Consider the following 19,418-nt stretch of genomic DNA (forward strand, 5'->3'; position numbering starts at 1 on the left):
CTGGCTCACGTCTGGGTACGGCTCCCATTCCGGGTCACGACCGTTCTGGGTGACCTGCTCCTCCCCCCGCGACATAGCGCAGAGCCCCCAGCTCGAATGAAGGCGTGAGCGGGCCCCGGAAGCACTCGGGAGCCTCTGGGGCGGGTGGTTTTGTGAGAATCCCCTTGGCCCGAGCATCCGACCTGGTCCGTCAAAGCCTCTTCCCACGGCAGCGGGAGGCGCGCCGGTAACGGCAAGAGCCTGGCAGCAGGTGTTCGGGAGTCTCCAGCCGGTGCCGCTGTTGCCGCTGCGCGGCGAGACCTGCCGCGGGATTCCCGAGGGGCGCCCGCATCCCGGGCGGCCAGTGACCCCGGACAGCGGGCCGGCCCTCCCGCGAGGTGCTGGCCTCCCTCCCGCGCGCCCGCAGTGTGTACGGGGCACACGGGGCGGGGAGAGAAGCCGGATGAGGAGAGAGCTCTCGTCTGGGGTCCTCCAAGGCTGACACGTTCCCTTGCCGGATTGTTTCCTTTTGTGGCATCCCGTGACCCACGACCGGCGGCTCGGCTCTCGCTGAAGTCACACCGTTGGGCCGGAATGTGTTCTGAATTCCTTTCCTTGCAGAGACGGAAGTAACCTTGACAGAAAGCAGGTTGGCGGTTGCAGGAGGCGGGGTAATTGACTTCCTAATGGGTGGGGGCTCTCTTTCGGGCCGTGAGATTATTTTGGAACGGGATGGATGTGGCGGTTGCACACATGGGGAATGTACTTAATGCCACGAAGCGTCTGCTTTAAAATGGTAGTTAGGAATTTCACCTCGGTCCAAAAACAACCAGCCTCTGACGACAGCTGGTGCGTTGTGTTTTCTCGTGTGCCCGCCTCCCTCAGAAACCTTCACTCCCAGAAGGAAGTGGTCAGCATGGCCTCTGTGAACAGTTGTGTAGGTTGTTCACTGCACAAGGGCATCACCGTGAGGGGCTGCCATTCAGCTGGTGCTCTTCTCACCCAGTGCTGGAGAGTGTCTAGCTAGAAGAAGGAGCATCTTTTCTAATCTACTCAGAGGTGCCTGTGGGCTTCTTGGCCTTGCTAGGAAGAGCCCTAAGGCTGAGCCTTCTCCACGTTTCCACGGAAAACCTTGCCGCCGCATACGCCATCCTCCCTCTCCCTGTCCACGCGCCGGCTTTCTTGTGGCCAGATGCGCGCTCCTATTTTTGAAATGGGTGAAGAAATAAGTCGTGTCTCTGCAGCTCAACCCGTAATTTAGTTAATGGCTTCCTGTGCTGAGCACGCCTGGCAGATGTGTTCTGACAGCAGGAGGGCTCAGCGTGTTTGTGGAAGGAACCGGGGAGCGCGCTGGGCCACGGGTGCCTGCTTTTACTGGTGCGTCCAGCGTGGATAAGCGAGCTGGCCAGACGTTCCCCTGCTCTCCCCTGGCAAGGGAGTTGGGGACTGCGCCAGTGACTGTCCTTACAGAAGCGGGGGGTCCCCGGAGGTGCGGGACTCTGGAACTGGAGATCTCAGTCTGGCTTCTGTCTGCGAGGGTGACAGAAGGGACGGCCTTAGTGAATGGTGCTTCCACGGCTTAGTCCAGAGGGTGTGTGAACCGGCGCGCCGGAGAGCATCCGGGACCCGGAACTCCTCCCGCCACAGGGAAGCCGAAACCAGGGTCACGACAGGACGGCTTTGCGTCACGTTTATACCTCAGAGACGACGGGCGGGGACAGTGTGGGCAAGAGAGCGGACCCTGCAGCCAGGCTGCTCCCTTCACATCCTGGCTCTGCCCTTCCTGGTTCACCTCTTCGGGCCTCAGTTGACTCCTCTGTCAAATGGGTCTATGGTGCCTGCCTCACACGGTTAAGTGAGTAAATACGTGCAAAGGCCTGCTGTTCAGAGAGCCAGTGTTTTGGGCAGAGGGCACTCTAATGATGCTTTGAAGTCAGATGAGCAGAGGAGAAGCTGACGCCCTTTTGGGTGAGGTAAAGGGCCCACCGCAGTGTCCCTGCAGTGAAAGGCTGGCAGCTGAGCCCTTGCAGACAGGCAGAGGCTGCTGGGGTTTTCTGCTGGAGCAGATCTGTGGACTCCGTCCCCGTGAGCACCCGGCCCACAACCCGCTGGACCCAGGGCTCCCGGCAGGCCGCCTTCGCACGGCTCACAGCAGAAGCAGGTGTGATCCCTGCCACGGTGGCACGGAATCCGGGCTGAATTCCAGGATGCGCTTCTGGGTGGTGACTTGGGCAGCCCGTTCCGGCCCGCTCGACGTCAGGGGCCCTGGCCAGATCGCCGATGGAGCAGCTCGCCTCCTGCGGGTGGCTGGATGCGGCCTTTTCAAGCGGGTCCCGCAGCTAGGCAGGGAGGGACCAAGGGCTGGGAAGTGACCACGGAGCTTTCTAGAACTTGTACTGTGGCGTGCGGTCAGGTGACCGCAGAGCAGAGTCGGGATCCTGCTTTATGGGAACAAGAAAAACGTTCGGAGCTGATCTGGAAGGAAGTGGCTGCTTCTAGAGGTGCGGCAGAAGGGCAGGGAGTCTGAGGTGGGGCGGGCTGAGCGGTCCGTCCTGGGTTTGAGTCCCGGTGCGTCCTTCGAGAGTCCCCTGTGGCTGCTGCAGCTCATTACTGCTCGTTTGTGGGACAAAGCAACACATTTATTCTGGCAGAGCCAGGAGTCCCAAACCAGGGTGTTGACTGGGCCCTGCTCCTCCAGAGGGAGCTCCCCGTCCAGGAGAGGAGGCTCCTTGCTTCTGTTTTCTGATGGCTGCCCGTGGTCCTGGCCCGGGGTCGGGGGGCGTCACCCTCCCCTGTGTCTTCTCAGACACACCCCCTTCCGTGATTTCCCCTCTTTCTGTCTGTCCCATCAGCACACACGCCCACCTGGATGATCCTGGATAAGCTCCTGTTCAGGAGCCTTCCCTCGATCACACACCTGCCGAGACCCGTTTCACATCAGGTCACGTTCACAGGTTCCAGAGACTTGACACGGATGTGTTTTCAGGGCCCTTTTTTGGCCTGCCACGTGCTGTGTGACCGTGGCCTTCAGCACTAACCTCACTGAGCCTCACGTAGCAAACGAGGACAGGGCCCCAGCAGGTGGATTCCCCGGTGCCCTGGACGTGTCCCCACGTGACCCGGTGCCGGCCCGTCCCCGGTGCCCACAGCTTCTGTTGTGGCGAACGCGTATTTGGTTTCAGCGACGGCAGGAGTGTGATTTTCGAAACCGAGTCTGTGCTTCGTGCCCAGGTATTTGAAGCACACGCTGGACCAGTACGTGGAGAGCGATTACACCATCGTCTACTTCCACTATGGGCTGAACAGCCGGAACAAGCCGTCCCTGGGCTGGCTCCAGAGCACCTACAAGGAGTTCGACAGGAGGTGTGTGTCCTCCAGCCCTCGGGGGTGGGCCTCAGGGCTGCGCTGAGTGACGGGCAGGCCCCGGGGGCGGGGGGGGGCAGGAGGGGTCTCGGCTGTGCGGCAGGGGGCCGGGAGCTAGGCCGAAGGAGCTCGGGGTCCCCTCCCTTCGGGGCCGGGGCTCTGTCCAGAGCTGTCGTTTGGGGCAGAGGCGGCCAGACGGCCCCTATCTGTGGGCCACCAGGCTCCTGTGGCAACTACCGGGTTCTGCCACGGGGCACAAGAGCAGCCACAGATAATACGGAAACCGGGGGCTGGAACCCTGCTCTAGTGAAACTTTGTGGACCTGGCGTGTGACTTTCGTGTCATTTTCTTTTAATTTTGTTAATGTTTATTTTTGAGAGAGACAGAGTGCAAGCAGGGGAGGGGCAGAGAGCGAGGGAGACGCAGAATCCGAAGCAGGCTCCGGGCTCCGAGCGGTCGGCACAGAGCCCGACGCGGGGCTCGAACTCACGGACCGCGGGATCGTGACCTGAGCCGAAGTCGGACGCCCAACCGACCGAGCCACCCGGGTGCCCCAAGTGTCATTCCCACATATGCTGAACTATCGTCTGTTTAATTCTTTTTCCAGCCATTGACAACGTGAAACCCTTCACAGCTTGCAGGGTTGTGCAGTACTAGGTGGCCGGGTCTGGCCTGTGTCCCCCAGATTACTGACCCCCAAGACTTCGTGCTTGTGCAGGCCCACCTGCAAGGGGCTTTCTGGTGCCTCGTGTCGGAGAGGTGGGCAGGTGGGCAGCACGTTTTACAGGTGCGGACGCACAGGCCCCAGAGAGCGGGTGTCTCACCCCCCCCATCCCGGACCTGTGCCGGGACCCCCGCCGAGACCCCCTCTCCCTCTTCCGCCCGGGGCCCCGCGCACCCCTTGGCAACGGCTTGGGGCTGGCGGATTTTTTCCCTGAGCCACGTCTTGTGTCACAGTCAGCTCTTCGGGGCTGCTAATAGACTGCACCGTCGGGCCTTCGCGCAGGTGTCCCGTGTTCCTCTGGCTTTTCCTTCTCGAAGGCCTTTCTAACCCGTGCTGGAAGTCTTCCCCTCAGAGCTCTGATGGGCGGGGTGGAGGAGGCGGAGCCTGATCTCCCAAAGCCCGCCCTCGTGTCTTTTGGGTCCTGCTGTCGCTGGGCCTCGAACCTTCGGAGGAATTTCTTGGCTTTCTGGCCTGTGTCTCAGGGAAAGGATTGTCGCTGAGCTGCACCGCCGTTTGCCTGACACTGGGTTCCAGGCCCTGAGCGGAGCCAGAGGCAACCAGGCCCCAGCTCTGGCCCCTCCCTCATGAAGCTTTCCTGGGTTGTCCCCGAAGCATCGCCGGCCCCTCCCCTGCGGCCTCAAGGTCCCTGAGCAGGCAGCGCATGCGCAGAGCGGTGTGTTTGTGCCCACGCACCGTGCCTGGCTGCCGCCCTCCGACCCGTGTCCGTGTCCCCTCCCCTGCGCGTGGGAAGGGGTCTGCAGGTGGCGGGCTCTCCGTGTTGGGCGGGAAGATGGGAGCCAGGTGGGGCCAGAGGCCGGGTGGGGGAGGCGGCCTTTGAGCAGCCCCTGGAGGGGTGGGCAGGGCATTGCCAAGTGGCAGACCGCAGAAAGTCAGGTGAGCTGAGGCTGCGTGGTGGGAGGGCTGGACGAGGGGTGGGGAATCGCGGAGGGAGGTGGCGAAGGAGGCAACAAAGAGCCACGGAAGGTGCTTGAGGAGAAGTGAGACGCCTGTGTAGGCCTGTGGTGAGCTGATACAGATAAGTTGTCAGATGGAAGGAGGCCGACTTATTCTGTGGGACTCCCTACTTGCCACGAAGGTGGACCAGGGGGTGGGGGTAGGATCACAGATCTTGGCTCGATAGAATCCAGAAAGATGGACCTTCCAGACATCGGAACCAGCAGGGGAGGGTCTGCTGGGATAGTGAGTCCCCCGTCACCAGAGGTGTGCAAGTGGAGCTCCAAATCCAATTTGGTGAGATTTATACCGCAAGGGGTTTCTGTCTGCCGTGACTGCACCCCGCGGGTTTTCCTGAATTTTTTCTCTTGGCTGTTGGCTCCTCATTCTCCAGACTGTGCCTCCAGGCCACTCCTTTCAAGGGAGAACCGGTCCCCCCACAGGTGTTGCGACCCCCTTCCGGGAAGCCACCTCCACGGAAGGATGCACTCGGTGGCCCCTGCCCTCTGGGACCCTGGACCATCCACAAGTCGCTACACCTCCCCCCTCTCTGCGTGAAGAGCCGTTCTTTTTGTCCTTAGTTAGTATCTCCTTGGGAGATACTTTGAGACTGGGGGTGTCTTGCTCCCCATTGGAAGTGTCTTGTGGTGGGCCTTTGTCTCCACTGCCGTTTCTTGGCCCAGTGGTTGCTGGGACGGTGGCCGAGCGGTGATTGAAGCCACCGGCAATTTACCATAAGGAAGAGCTTAGCCGTCCTGGCTCATTCGTATCAATGTGGACTTGTGATTTCCTGTTTCTTTCAATGGGTTATATAATCCATGACCATATTCAGCGTTCAAATTCAAATTCGGCCAAGTGGGCCCCCTTCCAGCCTGGCTCCTGGGGCCCTCAGACGTGTCCCCTTACGCTGAGTGTCCCCCCCCCCCATTTTCTAGCACAAGAAGATGCCCCAGGCGCCCCTTACATTGTCCTCACCCCGCACGGGGCGTTCTGCCATTTCTCTAGGAGCCGGGGTGTCAGAGTAGTGTGCTTGTTGCTTTTGGGGTGACTGGCTCCCAGGCACTTCCCGTGGACCCTTGGGGTGTTGCTCACAGCCGTCCGTCCCTGCCAGGCCCCGCGTGTTCACCCTGACACCCGCTGTTCCTGTCCTGCAGCCCGGGGCCCGCTCTGGTTTCCTCTGTGGGTCTGCAGCCCTCGTCTCTGGTGGGGAGGCGCTGCTCACGATTCCCTCACTGACGTGCCTGCCCGTCTGTCACCCAGCATCTGACCAGCCCCCCTCACGGGTCCGGTTACTGATCGGGCCACCCCGCCCCTGCACGCACCGCCTTCCCGTCCCGCCACCTCCCCGTGAGGGAGCCCTGCTCACGCACACCTGCCGGCTCCAGCACCCCCCTCCCGGCCTCTGTCACTCCCCTGTCCTCACCCCTGCCCCCCGGGGTCTGACCCGGCAGCCCCCTGCTCCGCGCGTGCTAACCAGCCCTCGGGGGCTTGGGGTGACTGGTTTGTGACCGGTGCCATCTCCTGCCACCGTGGCCAGCCTCAGGGCACCAGCGTGCCGCCCCTGGACGCGGAGTCGGAGGGGGACACTGGGTATGGACTTCTGTTATTCAGATACACAGAAAAGCCTCGGGGGCGCAGGAAAGAGTAAGGGAGTAAAATAAGCCGGAAGTGAGGAGTTCCGAGTATTTATTACCTTGGCGTTTAACGTGATTTACTTAATTACGTGTTCGTATTATTTAATCATGGCTGCTTTTTACAACCAGCCCCCCAAATTCCTGAAATTCGGACAGCGGGCGAGAGGGGGACCGCGCTGGCTGCACGGGGACGCCAGGCCACCCCGCACGGTGCCAGCCTCCTTGCCTCAGCCTCGTGGCTCTGCGCCGACTTATTCTGGGATGAGGGGAGCACGCAGGCTCTTTAAGTGGGTGCCCGGGACCCCGTCGGTGGGCGCACCGGGGCTCTCGCAGCGGCCTGCCCTTGCGAACTGCTCGGTGCGCCCCGCCCCGCCCCTCCCCTCCCCCTGGGTGAGCGCCCGCAAGGGGGCTCTGCTCTCGCAAACGGTGAAGTGCCTTGTGCGTGCCAGGGGGTGCCGGTGGACGGGAGGTCCTGATTCCCCTTCCTGCTTTTGTGCCAACGTCCTTAAAGTGGCTCTGTTCAGACAGCGAAGGTTCTGAGGCTCACGGTCAGGGCTCAGCTTCGGGCGCGGGCTGTAGCGCTCTGAAGTCCTCCCATGCTTCCCTCCCCAGGTACAAAAAGAACTTGAAGGCGCTGTATGTCGTGCACCCCACCAACTTCATCAAAGTCCTGTGGACCATCTTCAAACCCCTCATCAGGTACGTGGTGCTCTAGGCGAGGACCTCACCGGGGCAGGAGGCTGCATCCCATGGGGCGGGGGGGACGGCCCTCCCTCTGTGGCACCGTGGCGGTCTCGTCCCTGGGGCACCCGTGTCTGGGGCACTCTGCCCGCCCCACGGCTGTGGCGGGTCACAACGGCTGACCGTCACGAATAGGACGCCAGCTTACGACAGCTGCGAGCTTTGCACCTGGCGTTTTATTATTATTTTTTCTTTTTTTAATGTGTATTTATTTTTTTTAATTTTTTTTTAACGTTTATTTATTTTTGAGACAGAGAGAGATAGAGCATGAACGGGGGAGGGTCAGAGATATGGAGACACAGAATCTGAAACAGGCTCCAGGCTCTGAGCTGTCAGCAAAGAGCCTGATGCGGGCTCGAACTCACGGACCGCGAGATCATGACCTGAGCCGAAGTCGGCCGCTTAACCGACTGAGCCACCCAGGCGCCCCATTAATGTGTATTTATTTTTTGAGAAAGAGAGAGAGAAACAGAACAGGAGCAGGGGAGGGGCAGAGAGAGAGGGAGACACAGAATCCAAAGCAGACTCTCTAGGCTCCTAGCTGTCAGCACAGAGCCCGACGCGGGGCTCGAACCCACGGACCGCGAGATCATGACCTGAGCTGAGGTCAGATGCCTAATCAACTGAGCCACCCAGGTGACCCTGTACCTGGTATTTTAAAAATTTTTTTTCAACGTTTATTTATTTTTGGGACAGAGAGAGACAGAGCATGAACGGGGGAGGGGCAGAGAGAGAGGGAGACACAGAATCAGAAACAGGCTCCAGGCTCTGAGCCATCAGCCCAGAGCCCGACGCGGGGCTCGAACTCACGGACCGAGAGATCGTGACCTGGCTGAAGTCGGACGCTTAACCGACTGCGCCACCCAGGCACCCCTGTACCTGGTATTTTAAATCCCGCCCTGGCCTGAGCACCTACTTCATGCACCTGCGTTGGGGGTCCCCAGTACCACCTCGGGTTTCATGATTAGCTACAAGGACTCCCAAAACTCAGACCAGTGCTCGTTCAGAGAGCGTGGCCCGTGTGGCCCTGTCATTGGGGCCGGCTGCGGTTCCCAGATCTGCAGGTGCCACTGGGACCATGCCTGGAAGGGCAGCCATGAGTCTGTTCCCGTTTAAGGTGGGGAGAGATTTCTGAGGCCAGAGTTCCTTTCGTTTCAGGAGGATTCCCACGCAGTCAGTGTTCCCACCTGGCTGCCTGTGCCGCAGCCACACACGCACCTGTTGGGACGGTGGGATTTCGTTCGTCCGTTCCGTTGTTTAGCCGGGACCGGCATGCCCGTCCCTAGCTGACGTGGTGAGAAAGCCAGTGCCCGTTACCCCAGTGCCCGAGAAGACCGCTCAGATGTTCTCCTGCTCCTGGGTGCTGTCACTCACCTTAGAAAAGCCCTGAGAGTTCTAGAAACCTCTCCAGTTCTTGGGGGAAAACCCCTCTCCCACTCTGTAGTGCGGCAGCCCGGAGGCTGCGGTGGTTCTGGAGCTCAGGCTTGACTTGCCCCGCCTCTGATCACCTGTTCCTCTGCGCAAGACATGCAGCCTCCCTCTGCCTTAATTTCCCCGGGAGACAGACTGCGGCTGTACTGATCCTGTCGCAACAATGTATTGACGGAATGTTTAGAACAGGGCCTGCCTGGCAATAGCCAGTGCTCAATGTTTGCTGCTAGCATTTGCCCAGCCCCTACCTCCTGACTCATTAAAAAAAAATTTTTTTTAACGTTTATGTATTATTGAGAGACAGACACAGAGCGTGAGCAGCGGAGGGGCAGAGACGGGGCGGGGGGGGGGGGAGGCACAGAATCCAAAGCAGGCTCCAGGCTCTGAGCCATTAGCACAGACCCCGACACAGGGCTCGAACCCACGAACCATTAGATCATGGCCTGAGCCGAAGCCGGTCGCCTAACCGACTGAGCCACCCAGGCGCCCCCTGACTCATTTTTTTAAAAAAAAACCTTTTTATTATCCTTTTGTGATTACTTTAATTACAATTTCTTACGCACCGTACGTGCATAGCACCCCAAAACAATCCTATGACATCAGCTGTGTTTTCCCTCTTCCAAAGGAGAGGAGGTTAATGCTCAGAGAGATTAAGCAGCTTGCCTGAGGTCACACCGTGAGTAATGGCTCAGCTGGGATTCCCTGTATGGCTCTGCCCCTTATCCTGCCTCAGGCATGGACATAAGCAGGTGCCAGGAGAGAACCTCAGGACTGAGGGTTGGAGACCCCAGAGCCGGGACTGGGCTCTGGCTGTGTGGCCTTGGGCAGCTGCTTGACCTCTCTGAGCCTTGAAGTCCTCATTTGAAAATGAGGAGGACAAGTCCAGAGGCTCTCCAGAGCCCATGAACAGGAGTTTCCCTGGGTCCAGCCCCGGTGATTGAATTCCCTTGCCTGGACTGCCCCGGGGTCTTTCCAGGTACGAGAGGCAGGAAGCATCTGCCCTCCAGAGCCTGGGGACCAGCAAATGCTAGAGGGGGTCAGGCAGAAACAGAGCGAAAGTGGGGGGCGCTCCTGCACGGGCAGTGTGGGTTGGCACCAGAGGCCTCCCTGCAGCTTGGAAGCTCTCTGTCCCCCCACCCACAGGCGGTTCATGGGAGATGGTCAGGCCCCCTTGGCCCTTAGGGGCAGGTGGCTGGGGTCTGGGCACTTGGTCTGATTCCCACTCATCCACTAGGGGGAGCTGGCGCACTCGGCTCGGCCTCCCGCGGGCTCTGGGCTCCAGCCTGCCTTCCGGTAGAACAGCTCAGCTTCGGTGAGAGAAGGGAAAGAAAGGTTCTAGAAGTTTGCTGGGCTCTGGATGGCCAGCGTGGAGCCTGCGGCGGCCAACACGGTGTCCCGCGCTTGAAGATTTGTCAAGAGGGCACATCTGCTGAGTGTTCTGACCACACACACAGAGCAAAGGGATGCCCAGGAGAGCTTGGTAGACAAGGAATATGCTTGGTCCCTCGATCGTGGTGATGGCATCGCGGTGTGTGCCTGCGTCCACGTTCCCCGCGTTGTGCACGTGAGATCCGTGCAGTTTTGTGGAAGCCGGCTGCACTTCAGTAGAGCCGCGGCAGGGGACAGGTGGTGGCGGCCTGCCAGGAGCAGGGCCGGGCCGGGCATGTGGCTTCTCACCCTCCGGATCCTGTTCTGCGCCCGCCGTGCAGCTCAGGAAACGGGCGCGTTACTGACGGCAGCCAGGTGCCGGTGCCCACCAGGTGTCGGTGCCCACCAGGTGTCGGCCAGTGGGCATTCGCCTGCCTGGTCTCACTCGGGGGGAGGACCCGTTTCCGAGGGAGGACTGAGGCGCTGGGCGGGTGGATTTGGGGGGGGGGGTGTTGTCTCCGTGATGCTCGCTCCGGTGTGGCCTCTTGGGGGCCACCGTCCTGGAGAGAAACCAGTGTCTCTCTTGGTCCCTGCCCCCGACGGGAGCCTGGAAGAGGGAGGGGTGCCCAAAAGGGAAGCCGCCGCCAAGCGGGAACCGCAGGCCCTCTGGGCCCCTCCCTGCATCTCCCGGATCTGTGCAGATTCACTCACGGCAGCTTCACACTGGAGGCAACTATTTATTTTCATGCAGATGAGACGCTCAAGAGTGTTTGGCGCATCCGAGATCTTATGAAAGCGAAACCTCTGCAGACGTGCGCTGCTTCCGTTATGGCCCGGTTTTCTCTGGCGTCAGCACTTAACGTTCACTTAATACGGAAAACACCCGCATTGTTCTTCCTCGGCTGCCGCCACCGCCCCTCCCCCCGGGCCCCTGGCCTCTCTGGTGCCACCTAATCGGTTTTTGTTGTCTCGCTTCTGCCCTTCCAGTCATAAGTTTGGGAGAAAAGTCATCTATTTCAACTATTTGAGTGAGCTGCGCGAACACCTCAAATACGGCCAGCTGATCGTCCCCCCGAGGTCCTGCGGTGAGTCAGACCCTCTTCCGACAGCCGGGGAGAACACCTCCGTGGTTCCACGGGCCTCCGTCCAGTCCCGCCAGCGTGGAAGGCTTACTTTCCAAACGTGCGCCCAGCGGATCCCGCCCGGAAATCTGCGGCGTCAACAAAGATGCCGGCTGCTGACGCAGAGAAACGAGGCTGCGGGAGGCCGTTGGCGGGACGGGAGGTTATTCTCTCCCCGCGTCGCAAACTGATTTTAAAAACTAAGCCGTGATCGTAGCTGCAGTTTGCTGCCTTGGTATTTGCCATTTTTGCTTTTGAGCAGAGAATTAGGGGAATTTCTCGGGTGTGTGGAAGGAAGCGACCCGAGGCAGTGGCAGGTGCTCTGGAAACCAGCCCCCCCCCCCGCCCCCCCGCCGTGGCTTCTGCTGAAACCCTATTAGTGCGTCTGTCACTTCATTTTATGTGGGTCTATGGTCTCTCCCGTGGGGTCAGGGGAGCAGAGGAAGGCAAGTGGCCGGTTGGCCCCACAGCCAGCACAGGGGCTGGTCTCGAAGTCCCTGCCAGGCACCCTCTGCCCTTTGCAGTCCCCACTCCGGGGGCTCGCTGAGGGAGCAGGGTCCTCGCCAAGCCGCATCGAGGTGGGCAGCCTTGCAGGGGCAGGGGAGATGTTAGCTCTTCTGGGCTCCAGGTCACGTGCCGGAAGTCGGGCACACAGAGCGGTGTAGGGAGTGACCCTGCCCTTGGAATGCTCCCACGCGGTGGGGACCACAAGTCCCTGAGAACAACTAGGGAGGGGACTATCAGGGAGAGCTTCCAGGAGGAGGTGACTGCTGAAGTGAGTGTCCAGGGGACAGGAAAGGCTGGGAAAGGGTGTGTCCAGCAGAGACGTGGGTGAAATGTTGGCCAAGGGTTGGCAGGCGAGGTTGGACGTGTGCCGGGGTGGGATGAAGGCCCAGGACGGCGGGGGGATTGTGGGGGCGGGGCGGGGTGGGGTGGGGGCGCATGCACACGCGCACACAGCTGCACACGTGTGAGGTGGTGGTGCGGCACGTGGGCCCAGAAGCGTGAGGCTCGGGGCACCTGGCCCGTGGCCCGAGGCTCCTCCCCCGCGAGCTGAGCGCCGCGCCTCTGCTGTGTCCGCAGATACGACGAGAAGCTCCGGAACCTGCACAGGGGCCAGGTCCCCGCTCCCGCCAAGACGCCGCCGCCGCGGCCCCCTCTGCCCACCCAGCAGTTTGGCGTCAGTCTGCAATAGTAAGTGAGCCGGTCCGCGGCCTGCTCGTTTCCTCGGTGGGACCGTGGGACACTCCCACGCCCCAGAGAGGTCGTCCCCAGACCCGTGCCTTCCGCAGCCCAGCCTACCCTGCGGAGAATGCGAAAGGCGCCCTTTCCCTGCAGCGGGGAGTGCACGGCGCACGCGCGCCCCCCCGCCGTGCCGCGCGCGCCCCCGCCGCGCCAAGATCCGGCAGCGGCGAGCAGAGCTCTCGTCGCCGCTGCTGGGTGCTGCTCGCAGGCTGCGGTGGCTCCCGGCTGCCAGGCCACGGCCGGACACGTGCCACCTCCCCGGAGTGCAGCGTGGTCTTGTTCTTTGCTTTGGCCAGCGAGCCGGCGCCACGGTGGGGCAGGCCACGTCGGGAGGGGAGTTTGGGAGCCACCAAGCGAGTTGGTGTGGTGGCCGGAGTGACCGCTGCGTGCCTCCCGCTGGCGCCCACGCGGAGCACGAGGGAGCAACGCGCTCCTGTCGGGTCTAAGCCGCCGAGCAGGGAGTGTTCGTGTCACAAAGTGTCCTGCCCTTCCTGGCTGATCTCACCCCTTCTTAGCCACGCGACCCTGAACTCACTCCCCACCTCAGCTTGTTTGCTTGTTTCTGGAGTGAGTGAGGTGGATGACGTGAGCTTAGGCCTTTGACGCCCCCTCCCAAAAGGGTTCCGGGCCAGCTTCCTCTCTCCGGAGACTCCTTCGGAGGCACCTCCTCCAGGAAGCCTTCCTTGATGCTCTGGGCCGTATCCAGGGCCCTCCTGCATCACCACCCCACCCGAGCAGGCTGCCCCGGGAGCCTCTCCGGATATTTCCCCCGCTTGGCAACAAGTGCCTTGGCCGTGCTCGTGCGCTCTGCTTCGGGCGGTTGGCCAGGCACTCGGGTACCTGGGATGACGGAGGACAGAGGAGACGTTTTATCCCGCGGCCCCGCCGGGCGGTGGGGTCTGGTCTACACCACGTGTAGGAAGACCAGGGTCTGCAGGGTGGGGGTGGGGCCCGGAGAGCAGTGTGCTGGGTCCCACTAGGCGGTCGTTTCGTGTCAGAAGGTGGCATGTAGTGTGCTTCCCACGCAAAAAGCTGATGACCTTTAAGATCCACAGTGGGGCTCGATGAGGTTTGGAGGGATGAGAACGGAGACTCTTGGGGTGGTGTCCTGGCTGGGGCACTGGGGGGTGCCTGCGTGCTGCCTCGTACCTGTCACTTGTGTCTCCCGAGGCATCTGGGCACAAGGACCCTTCACTGCTCCCCCTTACGGGCTCCGGGGCCACAGGGGAGACAGACGCTGGGGACCCCCTCTTTCTTCTTGGCCTAGAGTGAAGGGGGCGTCCGGGGACGTCAGTGTCCTGACCCTGAGCCCATGGCGGTGTCACCTTACATGGTGAAAGAAACTGCAGGTGTGACTCGGGGAAGGATCGTGGGACGGGGAGGGAATGATCCCGGATCATCCAGGCAGCCCCGGTGCCATCACAAGGGTCTGTCTGAGTCAGAGAAGAGGCCTGAGGACAGAAGCGGAGGTTGGAGTGACATGGGACCTCGAGCCAGGGGATGCAGGCCGCCCTTCGGAGCTGGGAAAGACAAGGAACAGATCGTCCCTTAGAGCTTCTGTAAAATACAGCCGCGTTGACCTGTTTTACCTTCTGACACCCCCGTAAGTGCAGGATGGGAAGGTTCTGTGGTTTTGAACTACGGAGTTTGTAGCGATTAGTTTATAGGAGGTGTAGGAAATGACTGTGGGTCAGGGAGAGGTGTGTGGGGGGAGGAGGTACCTGGGGGGGGGGCCTGGGAGAAGGAGCTGAGGGCGGGGCTGGTAAGAGGGTGGGAGTCGGCACCTTGGGTGTGTCACCACAGCTAAAGGAAGGCCCTGCCTTCCAGAACTTTCTGCGATGATAGACATGGTCCTCACTGCCAGGTTGTGGCTGTTGAGCACTCAAAATGTGGCTAGTGCAGTTGAGGCACTGAATTTCTAACTTTATTTAATTTTAACTGATGTAAAAGTTTTTTTAATGTTTATCTATTTTGAGAGAGTGTGTGCATGTGTGGGCATGAGCAGGGGAGGGGCAGAGAGAGAGAGAGAGAGAGAGAGAGAGAGAATCCCAAGCAGGCTCCACACTGTCCGTGCAGAGCCGGATGTAGGGCTCAAACCCACAAGTCCTGAGATCATGACGTGAGCCGAAACCAAGAGTCAGACGCTCAACCGACCGTGTCACCCAGGTGGCCCCAACTGATGTGCCCCCCTCCCGCTGCCACGCTGGACAGCTCAGCTCTAGACCTTTGGGGTCTCACCGCTGCCTCCCCTCCCCAGACACGCACACAGGTGGGGTCTCCCTGGAGAGCTATTTTGTGAGCACTTAGCGAACGCAGCATATGTTGACCTACAGTGTTCCCGAATGTATCCGGAACAAAAATTTACCAAAGTTTCCTTCTTTACCCGCTGTCAATATGTACTGGAGTGACCTGCTCCCGCCCGTGGGTGTGGCCCCGGCACCCCTGCGGCCCGCCTGGGAAGGCGGCACTGGCCGATGCAGTGACGGCGGGCCCCTCTGGGGGCGCTGGTGAGAAGGGGCCCCCGGGCGGGCCCAGGCTCCAGGATTTTCAGGCCTGAGGCTTCTGCTGTCTGTGTCTCCGCCTTCGGCCTGGCCTGTGTATCCGTTGCTTCCGTCATCAGTCCCTTTGTCTGACGACTCTAGTGATGCCTTTCAGATGGCCAATTTCGTTGTTCCAAACCACTTCTGTCTTATATTGTCTAATAATGAAACTTTATTTATTTCAAGTTTATTTATTCTGAGAGAGGGAGAAAGAGCATGTGAGCGGGGTAGGGGCAGAGAGAGAGAGGGAGAGAGAGAATCCCAAGCTGGGTCCGTGCTGGCGGGGCCCGATGTGGGGCTCAAACTCACAAACCTCGAAATCATGATCCGAGGGGAAACCAAGAGTCGGACCTTAACCGACTGAGCGCCCCAGGCGCCCCTGTGTAATAAAGCTTTAAAAATGAAAGACGAAACACCTCTAACTCGTGGATTTCTACAGCCGTGTCTCTGAGCACAGTATGGGGGAGTCACCCTGGGACCCCTGTCTTGAGCAGGTGTCTTTCAGGGTGCGTTGACAGAGTTTGAACTCCAGAGATGTCCGTTACCAGATCGAAGACAGGTATTAGAAATGCCTTTATAAAGGTCTTGGTTCATTCCTGTTCTGGGGCCAGTTTTAACTGTAAAAATCAGTTCCTTGTCTTTTTTTTAACGCCCAACGTGGGGTTCGAACTCACAGCCCCAAGATCAAGAGTCATATGCTCTGCCCACTGAGCCTGCCAGGTGCCCCGGTTCTTTGTATCTTTAGGGAGTGCTGAGTCTCACTGGACAACCTTTGGAAAGCGTCGTGTGTGCCACTTTGAGAGATAATCCATGCGATTGCCTCCTTAAATTAATATTTTATGCCCTTTCGTTGCAAATGACTACAATAAAACGGCAATAAACATATTAAATAGAGTACCAAATATGTAATTTGTTTGGACTGTGAATGAATGAAAGTCATTAAAATTCATCACCAAATCCTATTCACAAATGTTAATTTGCTGAGTTAAGTTCAGAAGCACACAACAGAAAGCCGTCACCTTAGAACAAGCTAATTAAGTTAACGTATCAAGGGGGACGTCAGAGACTCGAGGGATCTTTGGCCCTTGCCATCGCTGAAGAGAGAAAATGCACGTGGGCACTTAGCACGGCTCTATCTGGGCAGATACGGGGTAGTGGAAAGAGGGAGGGCCTCCTCAGGGCAGAGGGGGGATGCAGGTCCCAGCTTTGGGAAGTCAGGCTGGTTAACTTAAGCAACCCCAGTTTCTCTCCCTGTGACTGGAGGTGAAACCATGCCCTCCCCACCTCCAGGGCCCGGGGGGGGGGGGGGGCATAACAACAGGGTGTGTGGACCACGTGAACCCGTTCGTGCTGCCAGGCTTGCCTGCCGTTAGTCCTCATTCATAGTCTCCTCCTCCAGGAAGCCTTCCCGGATGACTCCACGCACACAAGGACCGTTTGTTAAAGACAGCATTCTTTCCGCCACTGAATTGCCTTGGCATCCTTGTCAAAAATCAGTGGCCCATCGCCTGGGTGGCTCAGTCGGTTGAGCGTCCGACTTCAGCTCAGGTCATGATCTCGCGGTCCGTGAGTTCGAGCCCCGCATCGGGCTCCGTGCTGACCGCTCGGAACCTGGAGCCTGCTTCGGATTCTGTGTCTCTCCCTCTCTCTGCCCCTCCCCTGCTCACTCTCTGTCTCTGTCTCTCTGTCTCAAAAATAAATAAAACATTAAAAAAAATGTGTTTTTAAAAAGAAATGCAATTGATTTTTGTCAGCTGATCTTATATCCTACTGCCTAAGTGAAATCATCTATTCGTTCTTATGGACGTTTTGTGATTTTTTTGTTAAGTATTTTCCACATCCAAGACCCTGTCATCTGTAAATAGAGATAGTTTCACCTCTTCCTCTTCCTCCGGGGTGCCTTTCACTTCCTTTTCCTGCCTGATTGCGCTGGCCGGACCTCCAGTGCTGGGAAGGAGTGGGGTGAGCACACATCCTTGTGTTTGCCTCTTCTTACCGGGAAGTGGCTACGTTTTTCAGCGTTAAGTATGATATTAGCTGTGGGTTTTTCATAGATGCTTTTTATCCGGCTTTTTATCCGGCTGTGTTCCTGGCTCATTGAGCGGTGGGTTTTGTTTTGTTTTTTTCCTATGAAGGGATGTGAGATTCGGTCATGTGCTTTTTTTGCCTTTATGGAGACGATGACAGAGGCTTTGTCCTTTATTCTAATAACATGGTGGTTACATTGATCAATTTTTATGTTGCACGAACCTTGCATCCTTGGGATAAATCGCATGTGTTCGTGGTGGATAATCTCTTTCTACGTAGCTGGATTTGCTTTGCTGGTACCTTGTGGATGATTTGGTGTCTGTGTTCGTAAGAACTGGTCTGCGGTCACCTCATACGGCAATGTCTTTGGCTTTTCTTCGTGGGACGCTTTAAAATGACAGTTCAGTGTCTTCACGCGTCATACCTTCTCAGATCTTACATTCCTTCTTGAGTCACTTGCGATAGTTTGCGTCTTGGGATTAGAGTTCACAGCTTCGTTCATCACACACTGGTTCTTAGTAGCGATAACGTTACTCACCTTGCCGCCACCGCACAAAACTCGTCCCCTGTCCCTTCTCCCCTCTGTGTCGTTATGGGCACACCAACTAGGTCTTAATTTTGTGCCCACTGGCACACATTTGTAATTCTTGCTCTGCTCTGTGGCCTTTTAAGTCAGAAAAGAGGGGGAGAAAGAGGCGCTAACGGTCACACCCGTAAACTCTTTTATAAAAGAGATTCCCGGTGGCATTTCCTTCACCTGTGTGCTCCGTCCTGCACGTACAGGTGAAGCAGGTGGGCAGGTGGGAGAAGAGAGGGGTGGGGGGCTTCCAGACTCGGGGGGGCAAGCGGGTGGGTCCCCCTGCCCACACCTCTCCTGCTGCTTCCGCACCTGCAGGAAGTGGGATGTGGGGGCGACGGAGGCAGAGGTCCCCTTTGGGCCGTTCGTTAATGAGCAGGACCACGTGACTCCCAGCTGCTCCTCCCCCAGAGCGGACGGTTCCAGCTGACCCAGCGGCCACTTGCACGAGGAAGGGAGTCAGGGGTGCCCGGCTTTCTCTTCTCTTTCCCTGCGTGCCCGGGAACACCCGTCTTTGGTCTCCTGCACCGTGTGGCTGTCCGGAGAGCAGAAGCCGCCGTCCTCGGGAAGGGCCGCCGGGGTGGGGGCCGGGCCGGGCCTCCTTGGGCTCTGCTCCTAAGTCGTGTGCCAGCCTGACTTGCCAGGACCCCCCCGCCCCACGGGGAGTTTTGGGGGCTGGTCTTGCGAACGATACAAAACTTGCCAGTTCCTCCTCCACCTCCCACAGAGGCCAGCTGTGCAGGGGTGGGGGGACAGTCCCACCAGACCCCCACCCCGGGATGCAAGGCTGTGGTCTGCTCCGGCTACAAGGCCTTGGGAGTCCGATTCTCACTTGAACCCTTAGGCCGTGTGACTTCCGGTGAAACGATTTGCCTCTCTGAGCCGGCTTTGTCTTCTGTCGCCACGCGGGCACGGCGATGGAGCCAGCAGGCCTGGCGGCACGCCGGCGCACCCTCGGCCCCCTGCACGTGGCGGTCGTCCACGTGCACTGCCGGGTTCCGTGGGCGCCTGCGACCTCCCGGCCGCCTTTGTGGCCCAGCGAGGCGTTCCCGGAACCGGGAGGGGCCGAGAGGTCAATGACCATGTCAGAGGGCGGGGAGAGCCCGGGTCCCCAGCCGGGCCGGCCGGCTGCTCCTCCCGCTCCGTCCCTCCCGTCCCTCCCGTCGCTACAAAGCTACAGCCTGCCCTCACTCGTGTGCCTCTCACCTGCAAAACCAGGGCAGGAACCTGCTGATCGCTCCCAACTTGTCCCCCGCGGGGAGGGGCTACGAGCAAGGATTATGTGCCGAGAACCCCCGGTGCCCTCTGGGGCCGGACGGTTGGCTGAGAGCACACGGTGCTGACCCAGGAATAGCGCTCTGCCGCGGAGAGCCCCCTGCCCGCCTGCTGCACGCACCTTGGAACTTTCGTTCAGGCTGTGGGTCTAGTAATCCGTGCGTCCTTGGGGAGACCTGGCCCTGGCCTTGGCCCGCACACATGGGGGTGCACAGGGAGGGACCCGGTGAGAAAGGATTCGCTGCTGCCCTGGGTGTCCCCTCCCAGCCAGGTAGCACCTTTTATCCAGAGCCCCTGGGGCGGTTGTCATCCTCTGCACTGACCCAGTCCACTGAGCAAGCCCCTCTCTGAGCCAGTGGGTGGGCGATGGGAGGGAGGAGAAGTCCACGACGTGGGTTTCTGCGCTGCCGAGAGCGGTCATCGAATCCCAGGGGATGA

At 59.4% G+C, this 19,418-nt stretch overlaps 1 protein-coding gene across 3 annotated transcripts in view; it reads left to right on the forward strand.

Moving 5' to 3' along the window:
• The window catches only part of ARHGAP8 (Rho GTPase activating protein 8), a 64,914-nt gene that overhangs the window by 28,842 nt on the left and 16,654 nt on the right, over positions 1–19,418 (forward strand). Inside the window, exons 5-9 of one of the 3 annotated variants that reach the window (XM_043562877.1) lie at positions 3,211–3,342; positions 7,267–7,353; positions 11,182–11,271; positions 12,399–12,509; positions 17,120–17,125. In XM_043562877.1, the coding sequence (XP_043418812.1) occupies positions 3,211–3,342; positions 7,267–7,353; positions 11,182–11,271; positions 12,399–12,509; positions 17,120–17,125 (426 nt within the window). Of the gene's footprint in view, positions 1–3,210; positions 3,343–7,266; positions 7,354–11,181; positions 11,280–12,398; positions 12,510–17,119; positions 17,126–19,418 lie in introns of all 3 variants that reach the window. The other 2 variants (XM_043562875.1, XM_043562876.1) reach the window with 2 other exon arrangements.

Source organism: Prionailurus bengalensis, chromosome B4 (genome assembly GCF_016509475.1).
Source record: "Prionailurus bengalensis isolate Pbe53 chromosome B4, Fcat_Pben_1.1_paternal_pri, whole genome shotgun sequence".
Taxonomy (NCBI): Eukaryota; Metazoa; Chordata; class Mammalia; order Carnivora; family Felidae; genus Prionailurus; species Prionailurus bengalensis.